We start from the raw sequence: 18,896 nt of genomic DNA on the forward strand, positions 1-18,896 counted from the left end.
GAGCCAACCGTCTACTTATCATATAGTGTCAGATTCTTATAATAACTCAACATATGAATAAGGACATTTAAAAAGAATACAAATAGGCAATAAATCCATAATTAAATGAAGACATGATTAGAATAAAAAGCATATCATGATTAGAACAAATAATAATAAGAGCCCAAGTATAATTAAAGTCCATGATTGAGCTGTCTTCATCAGGAGGATGACACTCAATCTCCTCATCCTCTTCCTCCTCTTCGGCCCATCCATGCTGAACAGATGGAATAAACCTGCTATGGGTACTACCCTCTGTAGCAGAGGCAACTATCTCCTGCTCCTCCTCCTCCTCATCATCATCCAATTTGCGCTGAGAAGACAAAATGAGGGTGGTCTGGCTATCACCCTGTGTACTGTCTTTCCCCATTTCCACCTCTTCCACATGCAAAGCGTCAGCCTTCATTGTGAGCAGCGAGCGTTTCAGTAGACACAGAAGTGGGATGGTTACGCTGATAATAGCGGTATTGCCGCTCACCATCTGTGTTGATTCCTGAAAGTTGCGTAAAACCTCACAGAGGTCAGACATCCATGCCCACTCATCGCTTGTGAAGAGCGGAAGCTGACTGGAAAGGCGACGACCATGTTGCAGCTGGTATTCCACTACTGCCCTCTGCTGCTTACAAAGCCTGGCCAACATGTGGAACGTGGAGTTCCAGCGCGTGCTCACGTTGCACAACAGTCGTGAGCTGGCAATTGCAGCTGTAGATGACTTTCGGAAATGGGCACACACGTGGCGCACCTTCACCAGTAGCTCAGGCAAATTGGGGTAGGTTTTGAGAAACCGCTCAACCACTAAGTTGAACATGTGGGCTATGCATGGTATGTGTGTGAGCTTGCCGAGCTCCAAAGCTGCCACCAAGTTACGGCCATTATCAGACACAACCATGCCTGGTTGTAGGTTGAGTGGCGAGAGCCACAGCTCAGTATCGTCCCTTATACCCTGCCACAGCTCTGCGGCGGTGTGCTGTTTGTCACCTAAGCAAATTAGTTTCAGCACGGCCAGTTGCTGCTTCCCCACTGCAGTGCTACACTGCTTCCAGCTACTGACTGATGGCTGACTGGTGCAAGATGAGAATTCAGAGGTGGAAGTGGAGGAGGAGGTGGAGGAGGAGGAGGTGGAGGAGGAGAAGGGAGGTTGCAGCCACTAATGTAGGTAGTGGCGGAAATCCTGATGGAAGTAGGGCCCACAATCCTTGGCGTCGGTAGCACCTGTGCCATCCCAGGGTATGACTCGCTCCCGGCCTCCACAACCTTCACCCAGTGTGCCGTCAGGGAAATGTAGCGTCCCTGGCCAAAAACACTTGTCCATGTGTCACTCGCTAAGTGGACCTTTCCAATAACTGCGTTGGTCAGGGCACAAGTGATGTTACGGGAAACATGCTGGTGTAAGGTGGGGACGGAACACCGGGAAAAATAGGGGTGGCTGGGGACTGAGTAACGAGGGACGGCCGCCACCATCAGGCTGCGGAAAGCCTCAGTGTGCTCAAGCCTAAATGGCAACAATTCCAGGGCCAATAATTTGGAAAGGTGCACATTTAGTGCTATGGCCTGTGAGTGGGTGGCTGGGTATTTGCGCTTTCGTTCAAAGGCCTGGAGTATGGACATCTGTACACTGCGCTGGGACACAGAAGTGGATGTGCTAGCTGATGGTGCTTGCAAAGGTCCAGGTGCAGGGCGGAAGGCATCCAGGCCTGCGTCTTGGACAGGGGATTGGCCAGCACGTAACACAGGGAAAGAGGAAGCAGTGGTGTGACCCGCAGACACTGATTGTTGACCCAGGCGTTTGGCCAAACTATTAGGGTGCTTTGATGCCATGTGGCGAATCATGCTGGTGGTGGTGAGGTTGCTAGTGTTCACACCCCTGCTCGTTTTGGTATGGCACAGGTTGTAAATGACAATTCTTTTATTTTCCGCACTTTCCTCAAACAAGCGCTAGACTGTGGAACACCTAGCCCTTGGCAAGGGGGACTGCCGCAAGGAAGTGCTCCGGGGAACAGTTGCAGGCATGTTTGGTGTGGCCCGCCTTCTCCATTTTGCCACCCCACTGCTTCTTCCAGCCTGTTGCGGTGCTGCGGATACCTCCCCCTCTGTTCTGCTGTCCTCGCTCGGCTTGTCACCTTCCAAGGTTGGGTCAGTGATTTCATGGTCCACCACCAACTCTTCCACTTCCTTACTCAGGTCATCCTCCTGACTTGTTGACCTAACAAGAACCTCACTTATTGACAACTGTGTCTCATCCTCATCATCAACCTTTTGAGACACTAATTGCTGTTGACTTATTGGCAACTGTGTCTCATCATCATCATACTAACTGCCGTTTCCACCGTCATCTTCTTCTGACTAGATGCTCAAGAGTTTGGGAATCAGTTCACAAGATCTCCTCATGTCCCTCTTCAAGCGGGCTTGGCGAGAGTCCCAAATCAAGGAATGGCAATGAAAAGAGCTCCTCGGAATATCCGTGTGTGGGATCACTTGTTTGCCAAGACTCTCCATGGAGGAGAAAGGAGGATCAGGGTGATGATTCTGTTGACCAGACTCTTGGTTACTGAGACTGGACTTTGTGGAAGACAGGGTGGTGCTTAACCAACTGGAAGCATTATCTGCTGCAATCCAACCGACCACATGGTCGCACTGGTGTGACTTCGAGAGTGGTGTCCTGCACCGCCCTGCAAACTGTGACATGAAGCTAGGTATCGTGGATGAGTGTGTTTCTTGTGCTCTGGCAGCAGGCACAGTTTCACCGCAACCAGAGCCACGGCCTCTGCGTGCACCATCAGCAGCACGGCCACTTCTCCGTCCCTTACTGCTCGCCTTGAGCATATTAAATGGTATATACGCTTGCAAGTATGTCACACGTACAGTAGCGCAGGTTTTGTAAGTGTATGCGCAAATAAAGTACACAGAATGTCACAGATATTTAGGATGCGCAAACGTTATACAGGAGATGTAGCGCAGGTAATGTCGCTGTCAGCAGCGGCCAAACAATAGCACGCAATTTAGCGCAGGTTGCGCTAATAATATATATTGCAGCCGGATAACACAACAGTCCTTAAAAGGACTTTTGGGTCTCCAACACCTTTCAACACTAAACCCTGCCTAAAAAAATAATATATATATTCCTGTCCCTACACTATCTGTCGCTTCTGCTGCAGCTCGCCCTGACTGAGACTGAGCCGAACCACGTGTCATCGGGTGCTATATAGCACCCGATGACGCGTTCTGGCCAGCCAATTACTGTAATGCCAGTAACCAACATGGCTATGGCATTACAGTGAGTGCCAGTACTTCCCTGCATGTTTTTTGGCTGCGTAGCAGCCAACAAACGTGCGGGGAGGAGACTCGAGCATCACGAGTCAAAATGGTGTTCGGCTGAGCATGCTCGCCCAACACTAGTGGTTAAGTAAAATGCAATTTTATATATCACGGTGAAAATATAGAGCTCAATATAAATGTAACCTGGTTACCTTATTGTGAGTTGCTTCGATCCCAAGTAGAAATATGCAGTTACCAAAGAAGAGACTGATACACAGATGCATGTGAATTGTGTTACGTGTTCCACGGATAGAGCGGCAAAAGCAAAACGTGATGATGGCTAGTACAAGACAGAAGATCGAGATCGAGAGCCCAATTTGTGTTAAAAGTGTCAAAGCCCAGCTCTGTAATGCAAAATATTAGGAAAAAGTTACATCACTGAAAATATTACTATAGGAAAACAAATGCATCTCCTTGAATCTCCCTCGTCGCCTGGGTTATTGATAGATTCAGATTCTGTGCCATACCTACTACACTGGGAAGAAGGTATGCAAATGAGCTCTTAGCATGGTATGCAAATGAGCTGTTAGCGAGGTATGCAAATGAGATGTTAGCAAGGTATGCAAATAAGCTCGTAGAAAGCTCTGCCTCTGATGCCACCAGATGTGAGGTAAAGCTACGTTACATCTGGTGACATCATAGGCCGAGCTTGCTAAGAGCTCATTTGCATACCTTCTTCCCAGAATTCCAGAGGAGTATTGCCTGTCGTATAAGACTCCTCATACCGATTAAGGCACTCTCCATAAGGAGATATAGTACCCCCCCAAATACGTAGTACACTTTTACTCAACTGTCCCAGATTCAGTGCCCAGTGCTGCATCTCTCCTCCACCTCTGGTCAGCATTGCGTCCTCTCGTGTAATTTGGGTTGCCATGGCATTGCTAAGTTATTTGAACACGGTTATGGTGGCACCTCCTGATTATTGTCTAACCCTCTCACTTACAGCATGAGCGTTAACTCTACTACATCGGTATGTTTGTTCATTGGACTTTTGTTTCTTGGCCACAACTCTGATCCACAGCACATGCAACTCTCCTACATTGGTTGTCCCACAGCACCACTGCTTCCGCTCTGCTACACTGCTGTCTTAACTCTGCTACTTCTCGCAACACCGCATCTTCTGCTCCATTACATCAAAACATTGTTTCTGCTAAATTGCTGCATCAACTCTGCTGCATCACTGTGCCACACCGTAGCATCAAATCTGTCCCTCCACCACATCAACTCGAGTTCCCTACAACTACAACTCTACTACTTCAACGAAACCTTTCTGCATCAACTTCACATTCTGTCACTCCAGTTCATCGGCTCTGCTTCATTTGCTTCTCCACTCCTCCTCTCTGTGGGGCTCAAGAACGACTTTTATAGACAAGTGGCATAAAGGATGCATCTCAACAGGGAACCATTGCTCCCAACACCTGCTAACAGCTAGGTCAGAACGGCCTAGATGGTGGGCAGTTAGTCAAAACCACTATCACCATTAGCAGTCAACGATCTCTCACCAAGAAGTACACTACCCACAAGCAGCCTCTGAGAGCCTTTTTAGAGGCAAGCCCCAATGTCTAATCAGACCACACCTGTAATCATTTACATATTTGCCTGAGAAATAATTGCTTGCTTAGTTTTGCAGCAATCCCACTTTTCTATTTAGGTGTATTGTTATTTTTATTTTTTTATTATTTACAGACATTTCAGTAAAAAAAAATACTATTTATGTGCATTATGGGGGGTCTTTTATTATATTGAAATATGCATATATTAGGCGTATTTCAGGCGCAGATGGCGGCACAACGGTTAGTTGCGCCGCTATCTGCCACTTCGCCCCACTCACTCCAGGTCTAAAATTGTCGGCGGGGAGGGGGATGGGCCGGCAGGCCTGTCTCATTTACCATTTTCTACGCCTACACTTTCTGTGTAAGAAAGCAAGGAATGCACAGAATGCGCCGAAGTTATGGAGAGGTCGGCAACTCTTCATAACTTCGGCGGATCCTCCGCCAACCTAGGGCTTCATTAAGACCGGCATCTAAAACATCAGCCTTAATAAATTTGTCCCAATGTTCATAATATCCACTTATATGTACAAGAGTCTAAATTAAAGTATAATTTCATTCTACATAGTAAAACCGTTGTCAAGAGTCTCACCTCATAGTCATCCAAGAGCATTAGGATGGCAAAACTGGTCAAGTGAGTGCAGTTACAGGTTATTCCATCATCATCCCTTTCCACCATCACGCAGCCTTTACTAGTCCAACTACTGTCTGATACTGACCAGGAGACACAACTTATGTTTGGGGACTTTACCTGCGAAATAAACATTTTACTTTTGAGAAGGATGATAGCACATAAATGTGTCCAGTTCTTAAAGGGATTATCCCAGGATTAGTACATGACAATCTCTTCCTAACAAAGCTGTGACCAGCCCTGGACCTCACATGGATCCAGAGATCTCCTCATTCATTGCTCCAGATTGATTTCAAGCAGGCAGCTCAGTGAGTGTGTCCTTTATGCCACAGCTGGTGACAGTTGAAAGATGGAAATGAACATGTATTTCCACCTCAGTGAGCTGGACATAGACATTAGAAAAACAACAAACAGCAGGTGGCGCTATACAGATAGATTTTATTGAATAACTCAGTGACTACACTAAATTTTTAATTACATGTAATTAAAAAAGAATTCAGACCCAGGTGCTGGTTTGAAAAATAAATAATATTTTTCATTGGCCAGGACCCAGCAGGACCAAGCATCTCGCGTTAATTAATCATATGTTTCCTGCAGAAGAAATTTTCCAATATACTTTTGTCTCAAATTTGCATTGATCAGATGCTCAGAAACCTAGTCACTGAAGCTCCTTTAGGAAAATCCTACATCATCCCATCCTTTACCAGTTTATGGTCTGGGGCGTAACTACCATAGCGGCAGACCAGGCGACTGCTATGGGGCCCAGGGCAAGAGGGGGCCCAGTCTTAGTTGGGATCATCTCCTCTTCTACTGGAGGTGAAAACTTGGTCAGGACTCTACCCTCTAAAAGGAACAACTTATAGCAATTGAGGCAGTGGGAAAAATGGCCCAAGGGTCATTGAAAGGGGTTTAGGCGGAAACCCTTCTGTCCTGTGTGGGGGGCCTGGTTTGATCCTTGCTATGGGGCCCTTACTTCTCTATGTACGCCACTGTCTATGGTCTATGGGATGTCACTTCCGTAGCCCATGATAGGACAACGTCTTCCTGGCACATGCACAAACTGCTGAATCCACCTCAACTGCATATATGCCAGGGAGAATAATAGTTCTGGCCACGTCAACAGCACCTACCACTTTATTGACTGTAGAAGTGATGTCTCCCACCCATAGATCATACCAGAAACCTGGCAGCGGAAGGATTTTTTGAAGAGGAGACTCTGATGACAGGGTTCCAGAACAGCCACACAACTTTGAGACGGTAAGTATATTGGAAGTTTTCTTCTGCAGGCCAGATATGATTAATTAAGGTGGGCTGCTGGGTCCCACTTAACTTCCCTCAGTCAGTGATTGACCAGTCAAGAGGAACCAGGAAGTAGAGACCTGTGAGGGACCTGGGAAGTGCAGAATGGAAGCAATGGGGGAATCGGTGAGAGGTGAATATGACTTCTTTTGTTTGTTTTAGGCTTTTCTAATCCTTGTAAGAAAACAATTCACCAGCAAGACAGACCCTTTAACTGTTTTCCCCTACATAGCAGCACCTTGGCAGTCCGGTCCTAGACAATAATTTAGATTGTATCATAAAATCCATTCATGTCCATTAATTAATATATATATTTTATATACATAAAGGAGCACACAATTTGGTTACAAGCACAGAGTACAATGGAGAAGGGTGATTTGAGTAAAGTAGCCCGGTATGATTCCAGTTGTATATCCAGCCTTCCTACATATGATCATAAACTACAATGATGTGGTTATGAAGCAATCGCTTGTATGGAACCAGGTAGAAGGTGTGCACGCTCCTAAAAGTGGTTGTCTCACTTCCGCAAGTCGCATTTATCATTTGGAGGAAGTTAATACAAGGCACTTACTAACCTGTTGTGATTGTCCATATTGCTTCCTTTGCCGACTGGATTAATTTTTCCATCACATTATACACTGCTCGTTTCGATCGATACAACCACCCTTAAATCAATTAGCGGTGGTCGTGCTTGCACACTATAGGAAAAAGTGCCAGCCTCTCTGGTGACCAGATATGTGGTAGCGCACATAAGCTAGCGCCTTTTCCTATAGTGTGCAAGCACGACCACTGCTGCTGGATTGCAGGGTGGTCGTAACCATAGAAACGAATCATGCATAATGCGATGTAAAAATGAATACAACCAGCAAAGGAAGAAATATGGAGAATCACAATATATTAGTAAGTGCCTTGTATTAACTTCCTCTACATGATAAATGCCATTTGCTGAAGTGAGAGGACCCCTTTAACTTTGATGGTTTCTCCAAGAAAATTTTCCATGAGCATATATAATAATTTCAACTTATTAGACAATGCGTGCCATGGGGGTGAAGATAGAAAATGCTTACCTCATCTGTGAAGTTCAATCTCATTGACACTGGATGTCTAAGACTCGAGGTGTTACTGATGCCAAGGAAGACACTGACCACAGGGGAGACCATTTTAAAACGTTTACTTTTTGATTTTTCTCCCAAAAGATCGGCACCTTTCAGAATGTGACTGATATTAGTATACTCTAGGCATCCAAGTAATGCTACATCTATAGATGAAAAAGGGACAAAACAACTGATCTCAATGACACCAGTTAAAAACTTCATGGTTTGCAAAACCCATTTTCAAATACTTTATTAAGGAATTTTGAATTCATATATGGGGTTCAGACCCGCCAGATTTTAGACAGAGCACCTGAAAAGTGCCTCTCACATAAAAACAATATAAAGTAAAAACAAAGCTGAAGACTTACTATTGGGTTCACTCACAGATCACAAATGATCACTGAGGGTCTGCCTCTCCTGAAGTGACATTATTGTCAGAGGACAACCCTTTAAGATTGTAATTTGTATCGTACAGTAGGTGGAAGGAGTTTATTCCCTTAGTGTACTTTTGGACAGATGAAGATGTTCCAAGAGATTCATATTTGAACAAAATGGGAATTGGATTAAAATGTTACCTAGTGTGCAAGATAAAATCTAGCTGTACATGGAGCCAAAAGAAGTAAACTAAGTGGTATCTGATGTCAGCTATCAGGGTTGGACTGGCCTACCAGAGTACCAGGGTCCAAGCTGTAATACCATAGTGGAGTGGACCACAAAGGTCCTGGAGAAAAAACAAACATTTGGCTGCCTTTGGAGCCAATGATTTGCCACTAGGGTTTATTTCTTTGATTAAAGGGAGTCTGTCATCAACATTTCCCCTTTTTAACCCTTCCCATAGCTTTCTAGCAGCCTTACAGTTAATAAAAACGTTACCTTTATGAGCAATCCTGGACTGATAAAACCGGCAAAAAACATCTTAGTAGGATATGCAAATGAGGGCTCACAAGTGCCCAGGGGCGGCGTTACCCTCGTAGGTGCCCAGCTAGCTCAGCCTTATCGTCGCTTCCCCCCGCCCCTTCCTTCCCTCTGCCCGCCCATGCTTTCCCTCTGACCGCCCATCTACTAACTTCTTGTTTTTCGCCGAGATCCCGCGCCTGCGAACTCAGCCCGCATTCCAATGGACCGCCTCCTTTGTTGTGTTTTCGCGCCGTTAGCCGGCGCGTGCGCATTAATTACTGTGGTGCCGTACAATGAATGGGCATCGCAGTGCGCATGCGCCGACCGACGGACTGAGTGCGCAGGCGCGGGATCTCGGCGAAACAAGAAGTTAGTAGATTGGCGTCAGAGGGAAAGGATGGGCGGGCAGAGGGAAGGAAGGAAGGGGGAAGCGACGATAAGACAGAGCTGCCTGTGCACCTACGAGGGTAACGCCGCCCCTGGGCACTTGCGAGCCCTCATTTGCATATGCTAAAAAGATGTTTTTTGCCGGTTTATAAGTCCAGGATTGCTCATAAAGGTAACGTTTTTATTAACTGTAAGGCTGCTAGAAAGCTATGGGAAGGGTTACAAAGGTGAAATGTTGATGACAGACTCCCTTTAAAACCCTTAGACTACATTGATGATATAGGGGTTGGGCCTCAAGAATAATTGTCTCTGGTGGGGCAAAGGATCCCCAGTAGGACACTGTCAGCTATAGAAAATAAAGCTTTGGTCCCATACTAATAGTAGCACAGTTCCCCCAGCACCTAGAGTGACCCTTTCACTGTAAGACATCTACACCAAAGGTTGCAGCATTTTCAGCGTTTTCTGGTAGGGTGGGAATGGATATACAGTGTATAATGTCAGCACTTCTTCAGACTCTACTGTTGTTTCTGTTGTTGAAGGCACTGCACGCTATTGAAAATGTGTTCCTCATGTGCCTGTTGTGTGGGGTAGGAAGGATCATAAGCTCTTTAGTCCTTTGTCAGTTGTGGTCAGACCAGAGATACTAAGAGACCCACAGCTGAGTTCAAGTCTGTATAGTCTACTTACAAAGTAACAGTGTCCATGCACCTTCAATAGCTGTTATTGAGCTTGTTAATGAGCAATCAAAGACGCACAGGAGAGCTTACATGTTCCATTTTCAACTTGATTTGGGTAGCACTTAAAGTACCAAAGGGTCTGATCCTGATATTTTGGTACCAATACATTCTCACCTCAGAATTTATGCACATGGCTTAAATTTGGATCCATGCTGTACTGATCAAAAATATGGGGATCACAGCCTTAGGTCCATATATATTGAATGGAATCCCCAAAAAACAGCAGTGCCTTGCTCTGTCACAAATTATGTGATTGAGTCTGTAGGGTCTATGGCTCCTACAGACTCCATGCGTCACCATAATGGACTTACATGTGATTTTGTCCTGAAAGTCAAACAGAAGAAATGCTCTTTACCTGTTTCCCCTGCGGCAGTTTTAGAATCCAGTTTTATGTTGATTTTGTCGCTTTGGAGTGAGATTAGGCCACTATCTGAAGGACCACTTGAAACTAGAATTCCTGTGGGAACATAACTCACTGTTAGGGTTTGTTTATTACTGTCATATAAATAATTAGAAATCTGTACAAGGGAGCTGGCATAGAGTGCACAACCTGCTCCTGCAGCACAAAGGGACTAAGACTAGCATCTAAATTGCCGTTCTTAATAAACGCCCTCCCCCTCTTATCTTTAAATTACTAAGAGATCATAAACACTTATTTAAGCCACATTCTTATTATTAAGATAAGAATTGAGCTATAATGAGTGTTTAGGAGGTCAGAGATAAGGAGCTGTCAGCTGAACTGCCTGAGGGAACACAGTAAAAATACAGATCCTGCAACTAGAGAATCTCAAGGCTGTACAGAGAAAGGGGCTAAATTTTTTTAATAAAGACAAATTGAAAAACATGATTTTTGGCTCAAAATGAGTTCAGTGCAATAGCAAAAAAATTTCCCCCAAAGGTATACATAGTCTTTAAGTACTGTATAAGCTGGTTTTCTGTACTCGAATACCCCTTTAATTAGTAAGTACTGGGATAAAGTCAATGATCCATTTTTATTTTACCACTGGATAACCCCTTTACTAGTTACAGCGGCCATTAGCATTTGGCACCAATTTCCTTTGTTAAAGGGAATGTGTCATCTGAAAATGACCTAGGTTACGTTAAACATATTTTTTTGCACTGGCCACTAGTCCTAAAATATACTCCTCAACATAGAAAATGCAACACCAAGAAGAAAAAGTCATAGATTTATTAAAATCACAGTATTGATAGACATGGTAATTATATGCAAATGATTAAAAAATAGAAACAATATTCAAAACATGATTTATTCTGCACGGAGTATGAGCTAGTGTTGATCGAGCATGCTCGGCCGAACACCAGTTCGGCTCGAGCATCGCGATGCACGGCACATTGCGGTGTTCGGCCAAATACTGCGTGTGCTCGAGTGCGATGCGCATCCGAAATATCAGTGACATTCAGTGTAATTTTTTCGCCGCTGGTAACAGCGACATTGCCTCTGCTACATCTCCTGTATAACGTTTGCTCATCCTAAATATCAGTGACATTCAGTGTAATTTTTTCGCTGCTGGTGGCAGTGACATTACATGTGCTACCTCTCCTCTACAAGGTTTGCCCATCCTAAATATCAGTGACATCCAGTCTAATTTTTTCGTTACTAGTTGCAGCGACATTACCTGCGCTACATCTCCAAAATAACGTTAGCGCATCCGAAATATCAGTGACATTCAATGTAATTTTTTCTCCGCTGGTAACAGCGACATTACCTGCGCTACATCTCCAGTATAACGTTAGCGCATCCTAAATATCAGTGACATTCAGTGTAATTTTTTCGCTGCTGGTGGCAGCGACATTACCTGTGCTACATCTTCTCTACAAGGTTTGCACATCCTAAATATCAGTGACATCCAGTCAAATTTTTTCGTTACTAGTTGCGGCGACATTACCTGTGCTACATCTCGAGTATAACGCTAGAGCATCCGAGATATCAGTGACATTCAGTCAAATTTTTTCGCCGCTGGTGGCAGCGACATTACCTGTGCTACATCTCTTGTATAACATTTGCCCATCCTAAATATCAGTGACATTCAGTCTAATTTATTTGCACATACACTTACAAAACCTGCGCTACTGTACGTGTAACATACTTGCAAGCGTATATACCATTTAATATGTGGAAGGCGAGCAGTAATGGACAGGGAAGTGGCCGTGCTGCTGATGGTGCCGTGGCCCTGTGCGCGGTGAAACTGTGCCTGCTGCCAGAGCCCAAGAAACACACTCATCCACGATACCTAGCTTCATGTCCCAGTTTGCAGGGCGGCGCAGGACACCACTCTCGACGTCACACAAGTGCGACCAGGTGGTCGTTTGGATTGCAGCAGGTAATGCTTCCTGTCTTCCACAAAGTCCAGTCTCAGTAGCCAAGAGTCTGGTCAGCAGAATCCTCGCCCTGACCCTCTTTCCTCCCACCATGGAGAGTTTTTGAAAACAAACACTCGTATATTCCGAGGAGCTCTTTTCATCACAATTCCTTAATTTGGGCCTCTCACCAAACCCGATTGAAGAGGGACATGAGCAGATCTTGTGCCCTGATTCCAAAATTCTTGAGCCTCCAAAGTCAGAAGAAGATGACGGTGGGGAACGGCAATTAGTGTCTCAAGAGGTTGATGATGAGGATGAAACACAGTTGTCAATAAGTGAGGTTGTTGTTAGGTCAATAACCAGAGTGAGGAAGTGGAAGAGGAGGTGGTGGACGATGAAATCACTGACCCAACCTGGGAAGGTGGCAAGCCGAGCAAGGACAGCAGTACAGAGGGGGAGGGATCCGCAGCACCGCAACAGGCTGGAAGAGGCAGTAGGGTGGCAAAATGGAGAAGGAGGGCCTCACCAAACAGGCCCGCAACTGTTCCCCGGAGCACCCCCTTGCTGAACTCTCCCTTGCCAAAGGGTAGGTGTTCCGCAGTCTGGCGTTTTTTTTATGAAAGTGCGGACGATAAAAGAATTGTCATTTGCAACCTGTGCCAAACATACCAAAATGAGCAGGGGCGGGAACACTAGCAACCTCACCACCACCAGCATGATCCGCCACATGGCATCAAAGCACCCTAATAGTTTGGCCAAATGCCTGGGTCAACAATCAGTGTCTGCGGGTCACACCACTACTTCCTTTTCCCCTGTGTTACGTGCTGGCCAATCCCCTATCCAAGACGCAGGCCCGGATGCCTCCCGCCCTGCACCTGGACCTTCGCAAGCGCCATCAGCTAGCACATCCACTTCTGTGTCCCAGCAAAGCGTACAGATGTCCATACCCCAGGCCTTTGAATGAAAGCGCAAATACCCAGCCACCCGCTAACAGTCCATAGCACTAAATGCGCAGCTTTCCAAATTGCTGGCCCTGGAAATGTCATTTAGGCTTGTGGACACTGAGGCTTTCCGCAGCCTGATGGCGACGGCCGTCCCTCGTTACTCAGTCCCCAGCCGCCACTATTTTGCCTGGTGTACTGTCCCCGCCTTACACCAGCATGTGTCCCGTAACATCACCCGTGCCATGACCAACGCAGTTATTGGAAAGGTTCACTTAACGACTGACACATGCACAAGTGCTTGTGGCCAGGGACGCTACATTTCCCTGTCGGCACACTGAGTGAACATGGTGGAGGCCGGGAGCTAGTCGTGCCCTGGGATGGCACAGGTGCTACCGACGCCAAGGATTGCGGGCCCTACTTCCATCAGGATTTCCGCCACCACCTACATTAGTGACTGCAACCCCTCCTTCTCCTCCTCCACTTCCACCTCTGAATTCTCATCTTGCAGCAACAGTCAGCCATCAGTCAGTAGCTGGAAGCAGTGTAGCACTGCAGTGGGGAAGCTGCAACAGGCTGTGTTGAAACGTATTTGCTTAGGTGACAAACAGCACACCGCCGCAGAGCTGTGGCAGGGTATAAGGGATCAGACTGAGCTGTGTCTCTCGCCACAGGCATGGTTGTGTCTGATAATGGCCGTAACTTGGTGGCAGCTTTGGAGCTCGCTCGGCAAGCTCACACACATACCATGCCTATCTCATGTGTTAAACTTAGTGGTTCAGCGGATTCTCAAAATCTATCCCAATTTACCTGAGCTACTGGTGAAGGTGCACCTCGTGTGTGCACATTTCCGAAAGTCATCTACAGCTGCCACCAGTTTGGCAGAGCTGCAGCAGCGCTTGCAATTGCCAACTCATCGACTGTTGTGCGATGTGAGCACGCACTGGAACTCCACGTTCCACATGTTGGCCAGGCTTTGTGAGCAGCAGAGGGCAGTAGTGGAATACCAGCTGCAACATGGTCGTCGCCTATCGAGTCAGCTGCCGTTCTTCACAAGCAACGGGTGGGCATGGATGTCTGACCTCTGTGAGGTTTTACGCAACTTTGAGGAATCAACACAGATGGTGAGCGGCGATACCGCTATTATCAGAGTAACCATCCTGCTTCTGTGTCTACTGAAATGCTGGCTGCTCACAATGAAGGCGGACGCTTTGCATGTGGAAGAGGTGGAAATGGGGGAATACAGTACACTGGGTGATAGCCAGACCACCCTAATTTCGTCTTCTCAGCGTGAATTGGATAAGGATGAGGAGGAGCAGGAGACAGTTGCCTCCGCTACAGAGGGTAGTACTTATAGCAGGTTTATTCCAATGGTTCAGCGTGGATGGGCAGATAAGGAGGAAGGAGATTGAGAGTCACTCTCCTGATGAGGACAGCGAAATCTTGTCTGTTGGGACTCTGGCACACATGGCTGACTTTATGTTATGCTGCCTTTCCCGTGACCCTTGCGTTGTACTCATTTTGGCCAACACTGATTACTGGTTGTTCACCCTTCTCGACACCAGCTACAAAGAGAACTTCTCATCTCTCATTCCTGTGGTGGAGAGGACTAGCAAAATGGTGCAATACCAAAAGGTCCTTGTGGAAAAATTGCTCCAAAATTTTCCAGCTAACAGCGCTGGTGGCAGTGTACGTAGTTATTTGGGCAACCGAGGACGGGAGACGAGGGGAACACACAGCAGTTCCAACAGAGGCAGGGCATCACTCTCCAAGGCCTGGAACAGTTTCATGACACCCCGCCAGCACCCTCACCCTGATGCACGGCCTACTGTCACAAGGAAGGAAAATTTTTGGAAGATGGTGACCGTGTGTGCATCCTCAATGATCCTTCTGTGCCTTACAACTATTGGGTGTCCAAGCTGGACACGTGGCACGAACTGGCGCTCTACGCCTTGAAGGTGCTCACCTGCCCTGCCGCCAGCATTTTGTCAGAGCGGGTATGTAGTACTGCTGGGGGCATAATAACTAATAAGCGCATCCGCCTGTCAACTGAAAATGCTGACAGGTTTACTCTCAAAATAAACAAGGCCTGGATTGCCCCTGACTTCTCTAATCCACCAGAGGAAAGCCGATGAACAAAAAGGCACTTTAAATGTGGCTTTTATGGTGTATTGAATACAGTGTATTCCCATGCACCCCTTCCACCACAAAAAAGGGTATATGGTTCAATCTTCCTTTTCTCGTCCTCCTCCATCATATCAACATGCTGCCCTCGCTCCTAATGTTTTAGAGGGTCAGCTCAGCGGCAGGCCCTCAACCATAATTTTTTCTATGGTCAGCTCAGCAGCAGGCACTCGCCCCTAATGTTTTAGAGAGTCAGCTCAGCAGCAGACCCTCACCCCTAATGTTTTAGAAGGTCAGATCAGCAGCAGACCCTCACCCCTAATTTTTTAGATGGTCAGCTCAGCAGCAGACCCTTACCCCTTATAAGGATATAGGGGCGGAACGCAACAATGCTACGTCTGGTAAAATGAAGCCGCAAAGAGCAGCTGGTCAATATTCAATAACGTATATAAAAACATAAAGTGAAAGGTGGAATGTCACCGAAACTCACTTCTCCAGGGAGGGGTGTAAAGGGATAAAGCTCAAGACACCCAATACAACCACCTCCCTCGCCTGGTTCGCTTGTAGAATGATTGGAAAATACGGTAGTCCACACCAGGGGTCTTCTGGTATAATCCCTTTAATAGGTAAAAAATCAGGTTGGCTCAACGCGTTTCGGGATATATAAACCCCTTCCTCAGGAGAAGAGTAAGTAATAGGCTCATACAAAGGGTAAAGACAAACAAACATGTATAAATAACGGAGTCAAAGTAAAATAGGAGGCGTGTTTGGCGCCAAAAAAGTCATGGGCGTCACTTCCGGAAGTGACCTCACTAATAACCAATGCACAGCATAAAAAACATATAAAACATACAAATATTAAAGAGGTAGAACAACAAGTGTGCTCAGTACTGTATATACGTCTCTCACAGTCTGGATCATGCCTGGTATGCGTAGTCAGAGAACCACAGGAAGATATCGGAATGAATGTGGACCCAGCAGAAGGAACTTCCGGTGTGTGGAACGCACCAACCGGAAATGCGTTCCAGGGGCCCGTCACACCAGACAGGCAAAAGCTGAAAATAACAGTGAAACGGAATGTATAACGGATCGTGGGGTGTAGATGGGGACTTCAGAAATAGGGGGAGAGTGGATATGATCAAAACGGGGCGATACATAGAGAATATATTAAACGGAAGTTCCGGTGCCTGGAACGCATCAGAGGCGATGCGTTCCACCACAGTGGATCAAGAAATGGGCTCTCCACATGCCATAAATATTAAGAACATAGAGAACCAGTAGTAGATAGGTGGACAATATGGTTTGATAAATATGTATATATATATATATATATATATATATATATTAAAAATATATAATTAAAATGATCAAATATGAGTATAGTTATGTCAGCCAAGATAAAAATCGTTAGGAGGCCCTAAAAAAGAAAAAATAATAAAATCTTATAAAAAATACATATATAAGAAGAAAAAAATAAATATACATATATTTATGTGTAATAAAAGGTGTATTGGAGTGTCGGTTCCTTGTAATTTTTGGCAGCCCTTTCACTTAGTGCATAGGCTTTATGAGTGTAGGAGTCCCACTACCTGAACAATTGTACCACAATGTGAATGAGGCCCTCCTTTATGTGATATACAGGTTGTATCGGAGTGCCTCTTCCTTGCAATTTTTGGCAGCACTTGCACTTTATATACAAGTAAATATACAGGAAAGAATGTTTCCTAACAATTTTTCCTCTAAAATCGATTTTATCTTCGGTTTGGTGCGTATTATTGTCAGTCTGTAAAAGTGGCGTACTACTCGGACAACATCGTTCCCAGCAGCGACCTGGGAGTCCAAGATGCATCCAGACATCCTCCCCATGCTGTTCACCAACCATTTCAGTGGTGTTTCCATCATTGTCTGACCTTTTCCTATGAACCAGACACCCTCCCCTCTTCAGAGCCGGTTGTGCCTGGTTTAATGCTCGGGTTCTCCCATTGACTTCCATTGTGCATCCTGAGGTGTTCTATTCGAGCACCTGAGCACTTTGGTGCTCGATCAACACTAGTATGAGCGCCACACGCAGAAATACACATTTCTTGGCTGCTATCAATGAGGTTATTAATGGTTGTCTGATAGGGTGACCACATTTCCAAACTGCCATTCAGGGACACCCGCCCCGGCCCCCCCGCACCCATGTCCACTCCCCAAAAAATATGATTTTTGATACTTTTTTTAAAAAAATTAAGTCACTTAGTGATCAGTTGATGCTACTGTGCCCCATCAGATGCTGCCAGTGTGCCAATCAGTTGATGCTACTGTGCCCCATCAGATGCTGCCAGTGTGCCAATCAGTTGATGCTACTGTGCCCCATCAGATGCTGCCAGTGTGCCGATCAATTGATGCTACTGTGCCCCATCAGATGCTGCCAGTGTGCCGATCAATTGATGCTACTGTGCCCCATCAGATGCTGCCAGTGTGCCCATGAATTGTCGCAAACTGTGCCTCATCAGATGCTGCCAGTGTGCCTATCAATTGCCGCTACTGTGCCCATCAGATCAGATGCTGCTAGTGTGTCAATTAATTGTCACTACTGTGCCCCATCAAATGCTGCCAGTGTGCTAATGAATTGTCGCTACTGTGCCCCCATCAGATGCTGCCAGTGTGCCCATGAATTGTCGCTACTGTGCCCCATCAAATGCCAGTGTGCCCATAAATTGTTGCTAGGCACAGTAGCAACAATTCATGGGCACACTGGCATTTGATGGGGCACAGTAGTGACAATTTACGTGCACACTGGCATTTGATGGGGCACAGTAGCGACAATTCATGGGAACACTGGCAGCATCTGATGGGGGCACAGTAGCGACAATTCATTAGCACACTGGCAGCATCTGATGGGGGGCACAGTAGCGACAATTCATGGGCACACTGGCATTTGATGGGGCACAGTCCATCAAATGCCAGTGTGCCCATGAATTGTCGCTACTGTGCCCCCATCAGATGCTGCCAGTGTGCCCAACTGCCCATGAATTGTCGCTATTGTGCCCCATCAAATGCCAGTGTGCCCATAAATTGTCGCTACTGTGCGCCATCAAATGCCAGTGTGCCCATAGATTGTCGCTACTGTGCCCCATCAGATGCTGCCACCCAGTGTCAATTGCCCCTATTTGCTCACCTTTTGGAGTCATATAATGGAGATGGAGTGACTGTCTCCTCGTCTGGTCACTGGTGGTGGTGGAGCAGGGCAGGGCAGTCTTGCGCCGGTGTTCTTCCAGTCAGGACTCGAGGAGGCACTGGCGTCTGGCAGCCGGTGGGACACGTGGTCACCCTATCTCACCAGCTTGGTAGCTCTGTAGGGGCCCGGGCCTATGATGCGGTGCTCCATGTCCCCGGCCCGGTCGCCTCTCCCCGGTGTTGCTGTGTCGCCAGGAGACGGGCACAGTTTGAATCTTGTACCTGAGCGACGGCGGCCGCCTATTGGCTTTGGGGACACCACGTGACGTCTCTGGGGAGTGAAGGAGGAGGCGGCGGGGGCGGCGCAGGGTTTTCTTCTTCTCACTTGCTGGGGCAGC

The 18,896-nt window shown here is 46.5% G+C and overlaps 1 protein-coding gene across 1 annotated transcript in view; it reads right to left on the reverse strand.

The window, feature by feature from the left end:
- Positions 1 to 18,896, reverse strand: part of ADGRE5 (adhesion G protein-coupled receptor E5) — a 180,701-nt gene that overhangs the window by 36,022 nt on the left and 125,783 nt on the right. The window contains exons 10-13 of the mRNA XM_040414661.1: positions 10,305 to 10,406; positions 7,902 to 8,092; positions 5,497 to 5,655; positions 3,507 to 3,698 (exon numbers count right to left, since the gene is read on the reverse strand). Of these exons, the coding sequence (XP_040270595.1) occupies positions 3,507 to 3,698; positions 5,497 to 5,655; positions 7,902 to 8,092; positions 10,305 to 10,406 (644 nt within the window). The remainder of the gene's footprint in view (positions 1 to 3,506; positions 3,699 to 5,496; positions 5,656 to 7,901; positions 8,093 to 10,304; positions 10,407 to 18,896) is intronic.

This window comes from Bufo bufo, chromosome 1 (genome assembly GCF_905171765.1).
Source record: "Bufo bufo chromosome 1, aBufBuf1.1, whole genome shotgun sequence".
NCBI lineage: Eukaryota > Metazoa > Chordata > Amphibia > Anura > Bufonidae > Bufo > Bufo bufo.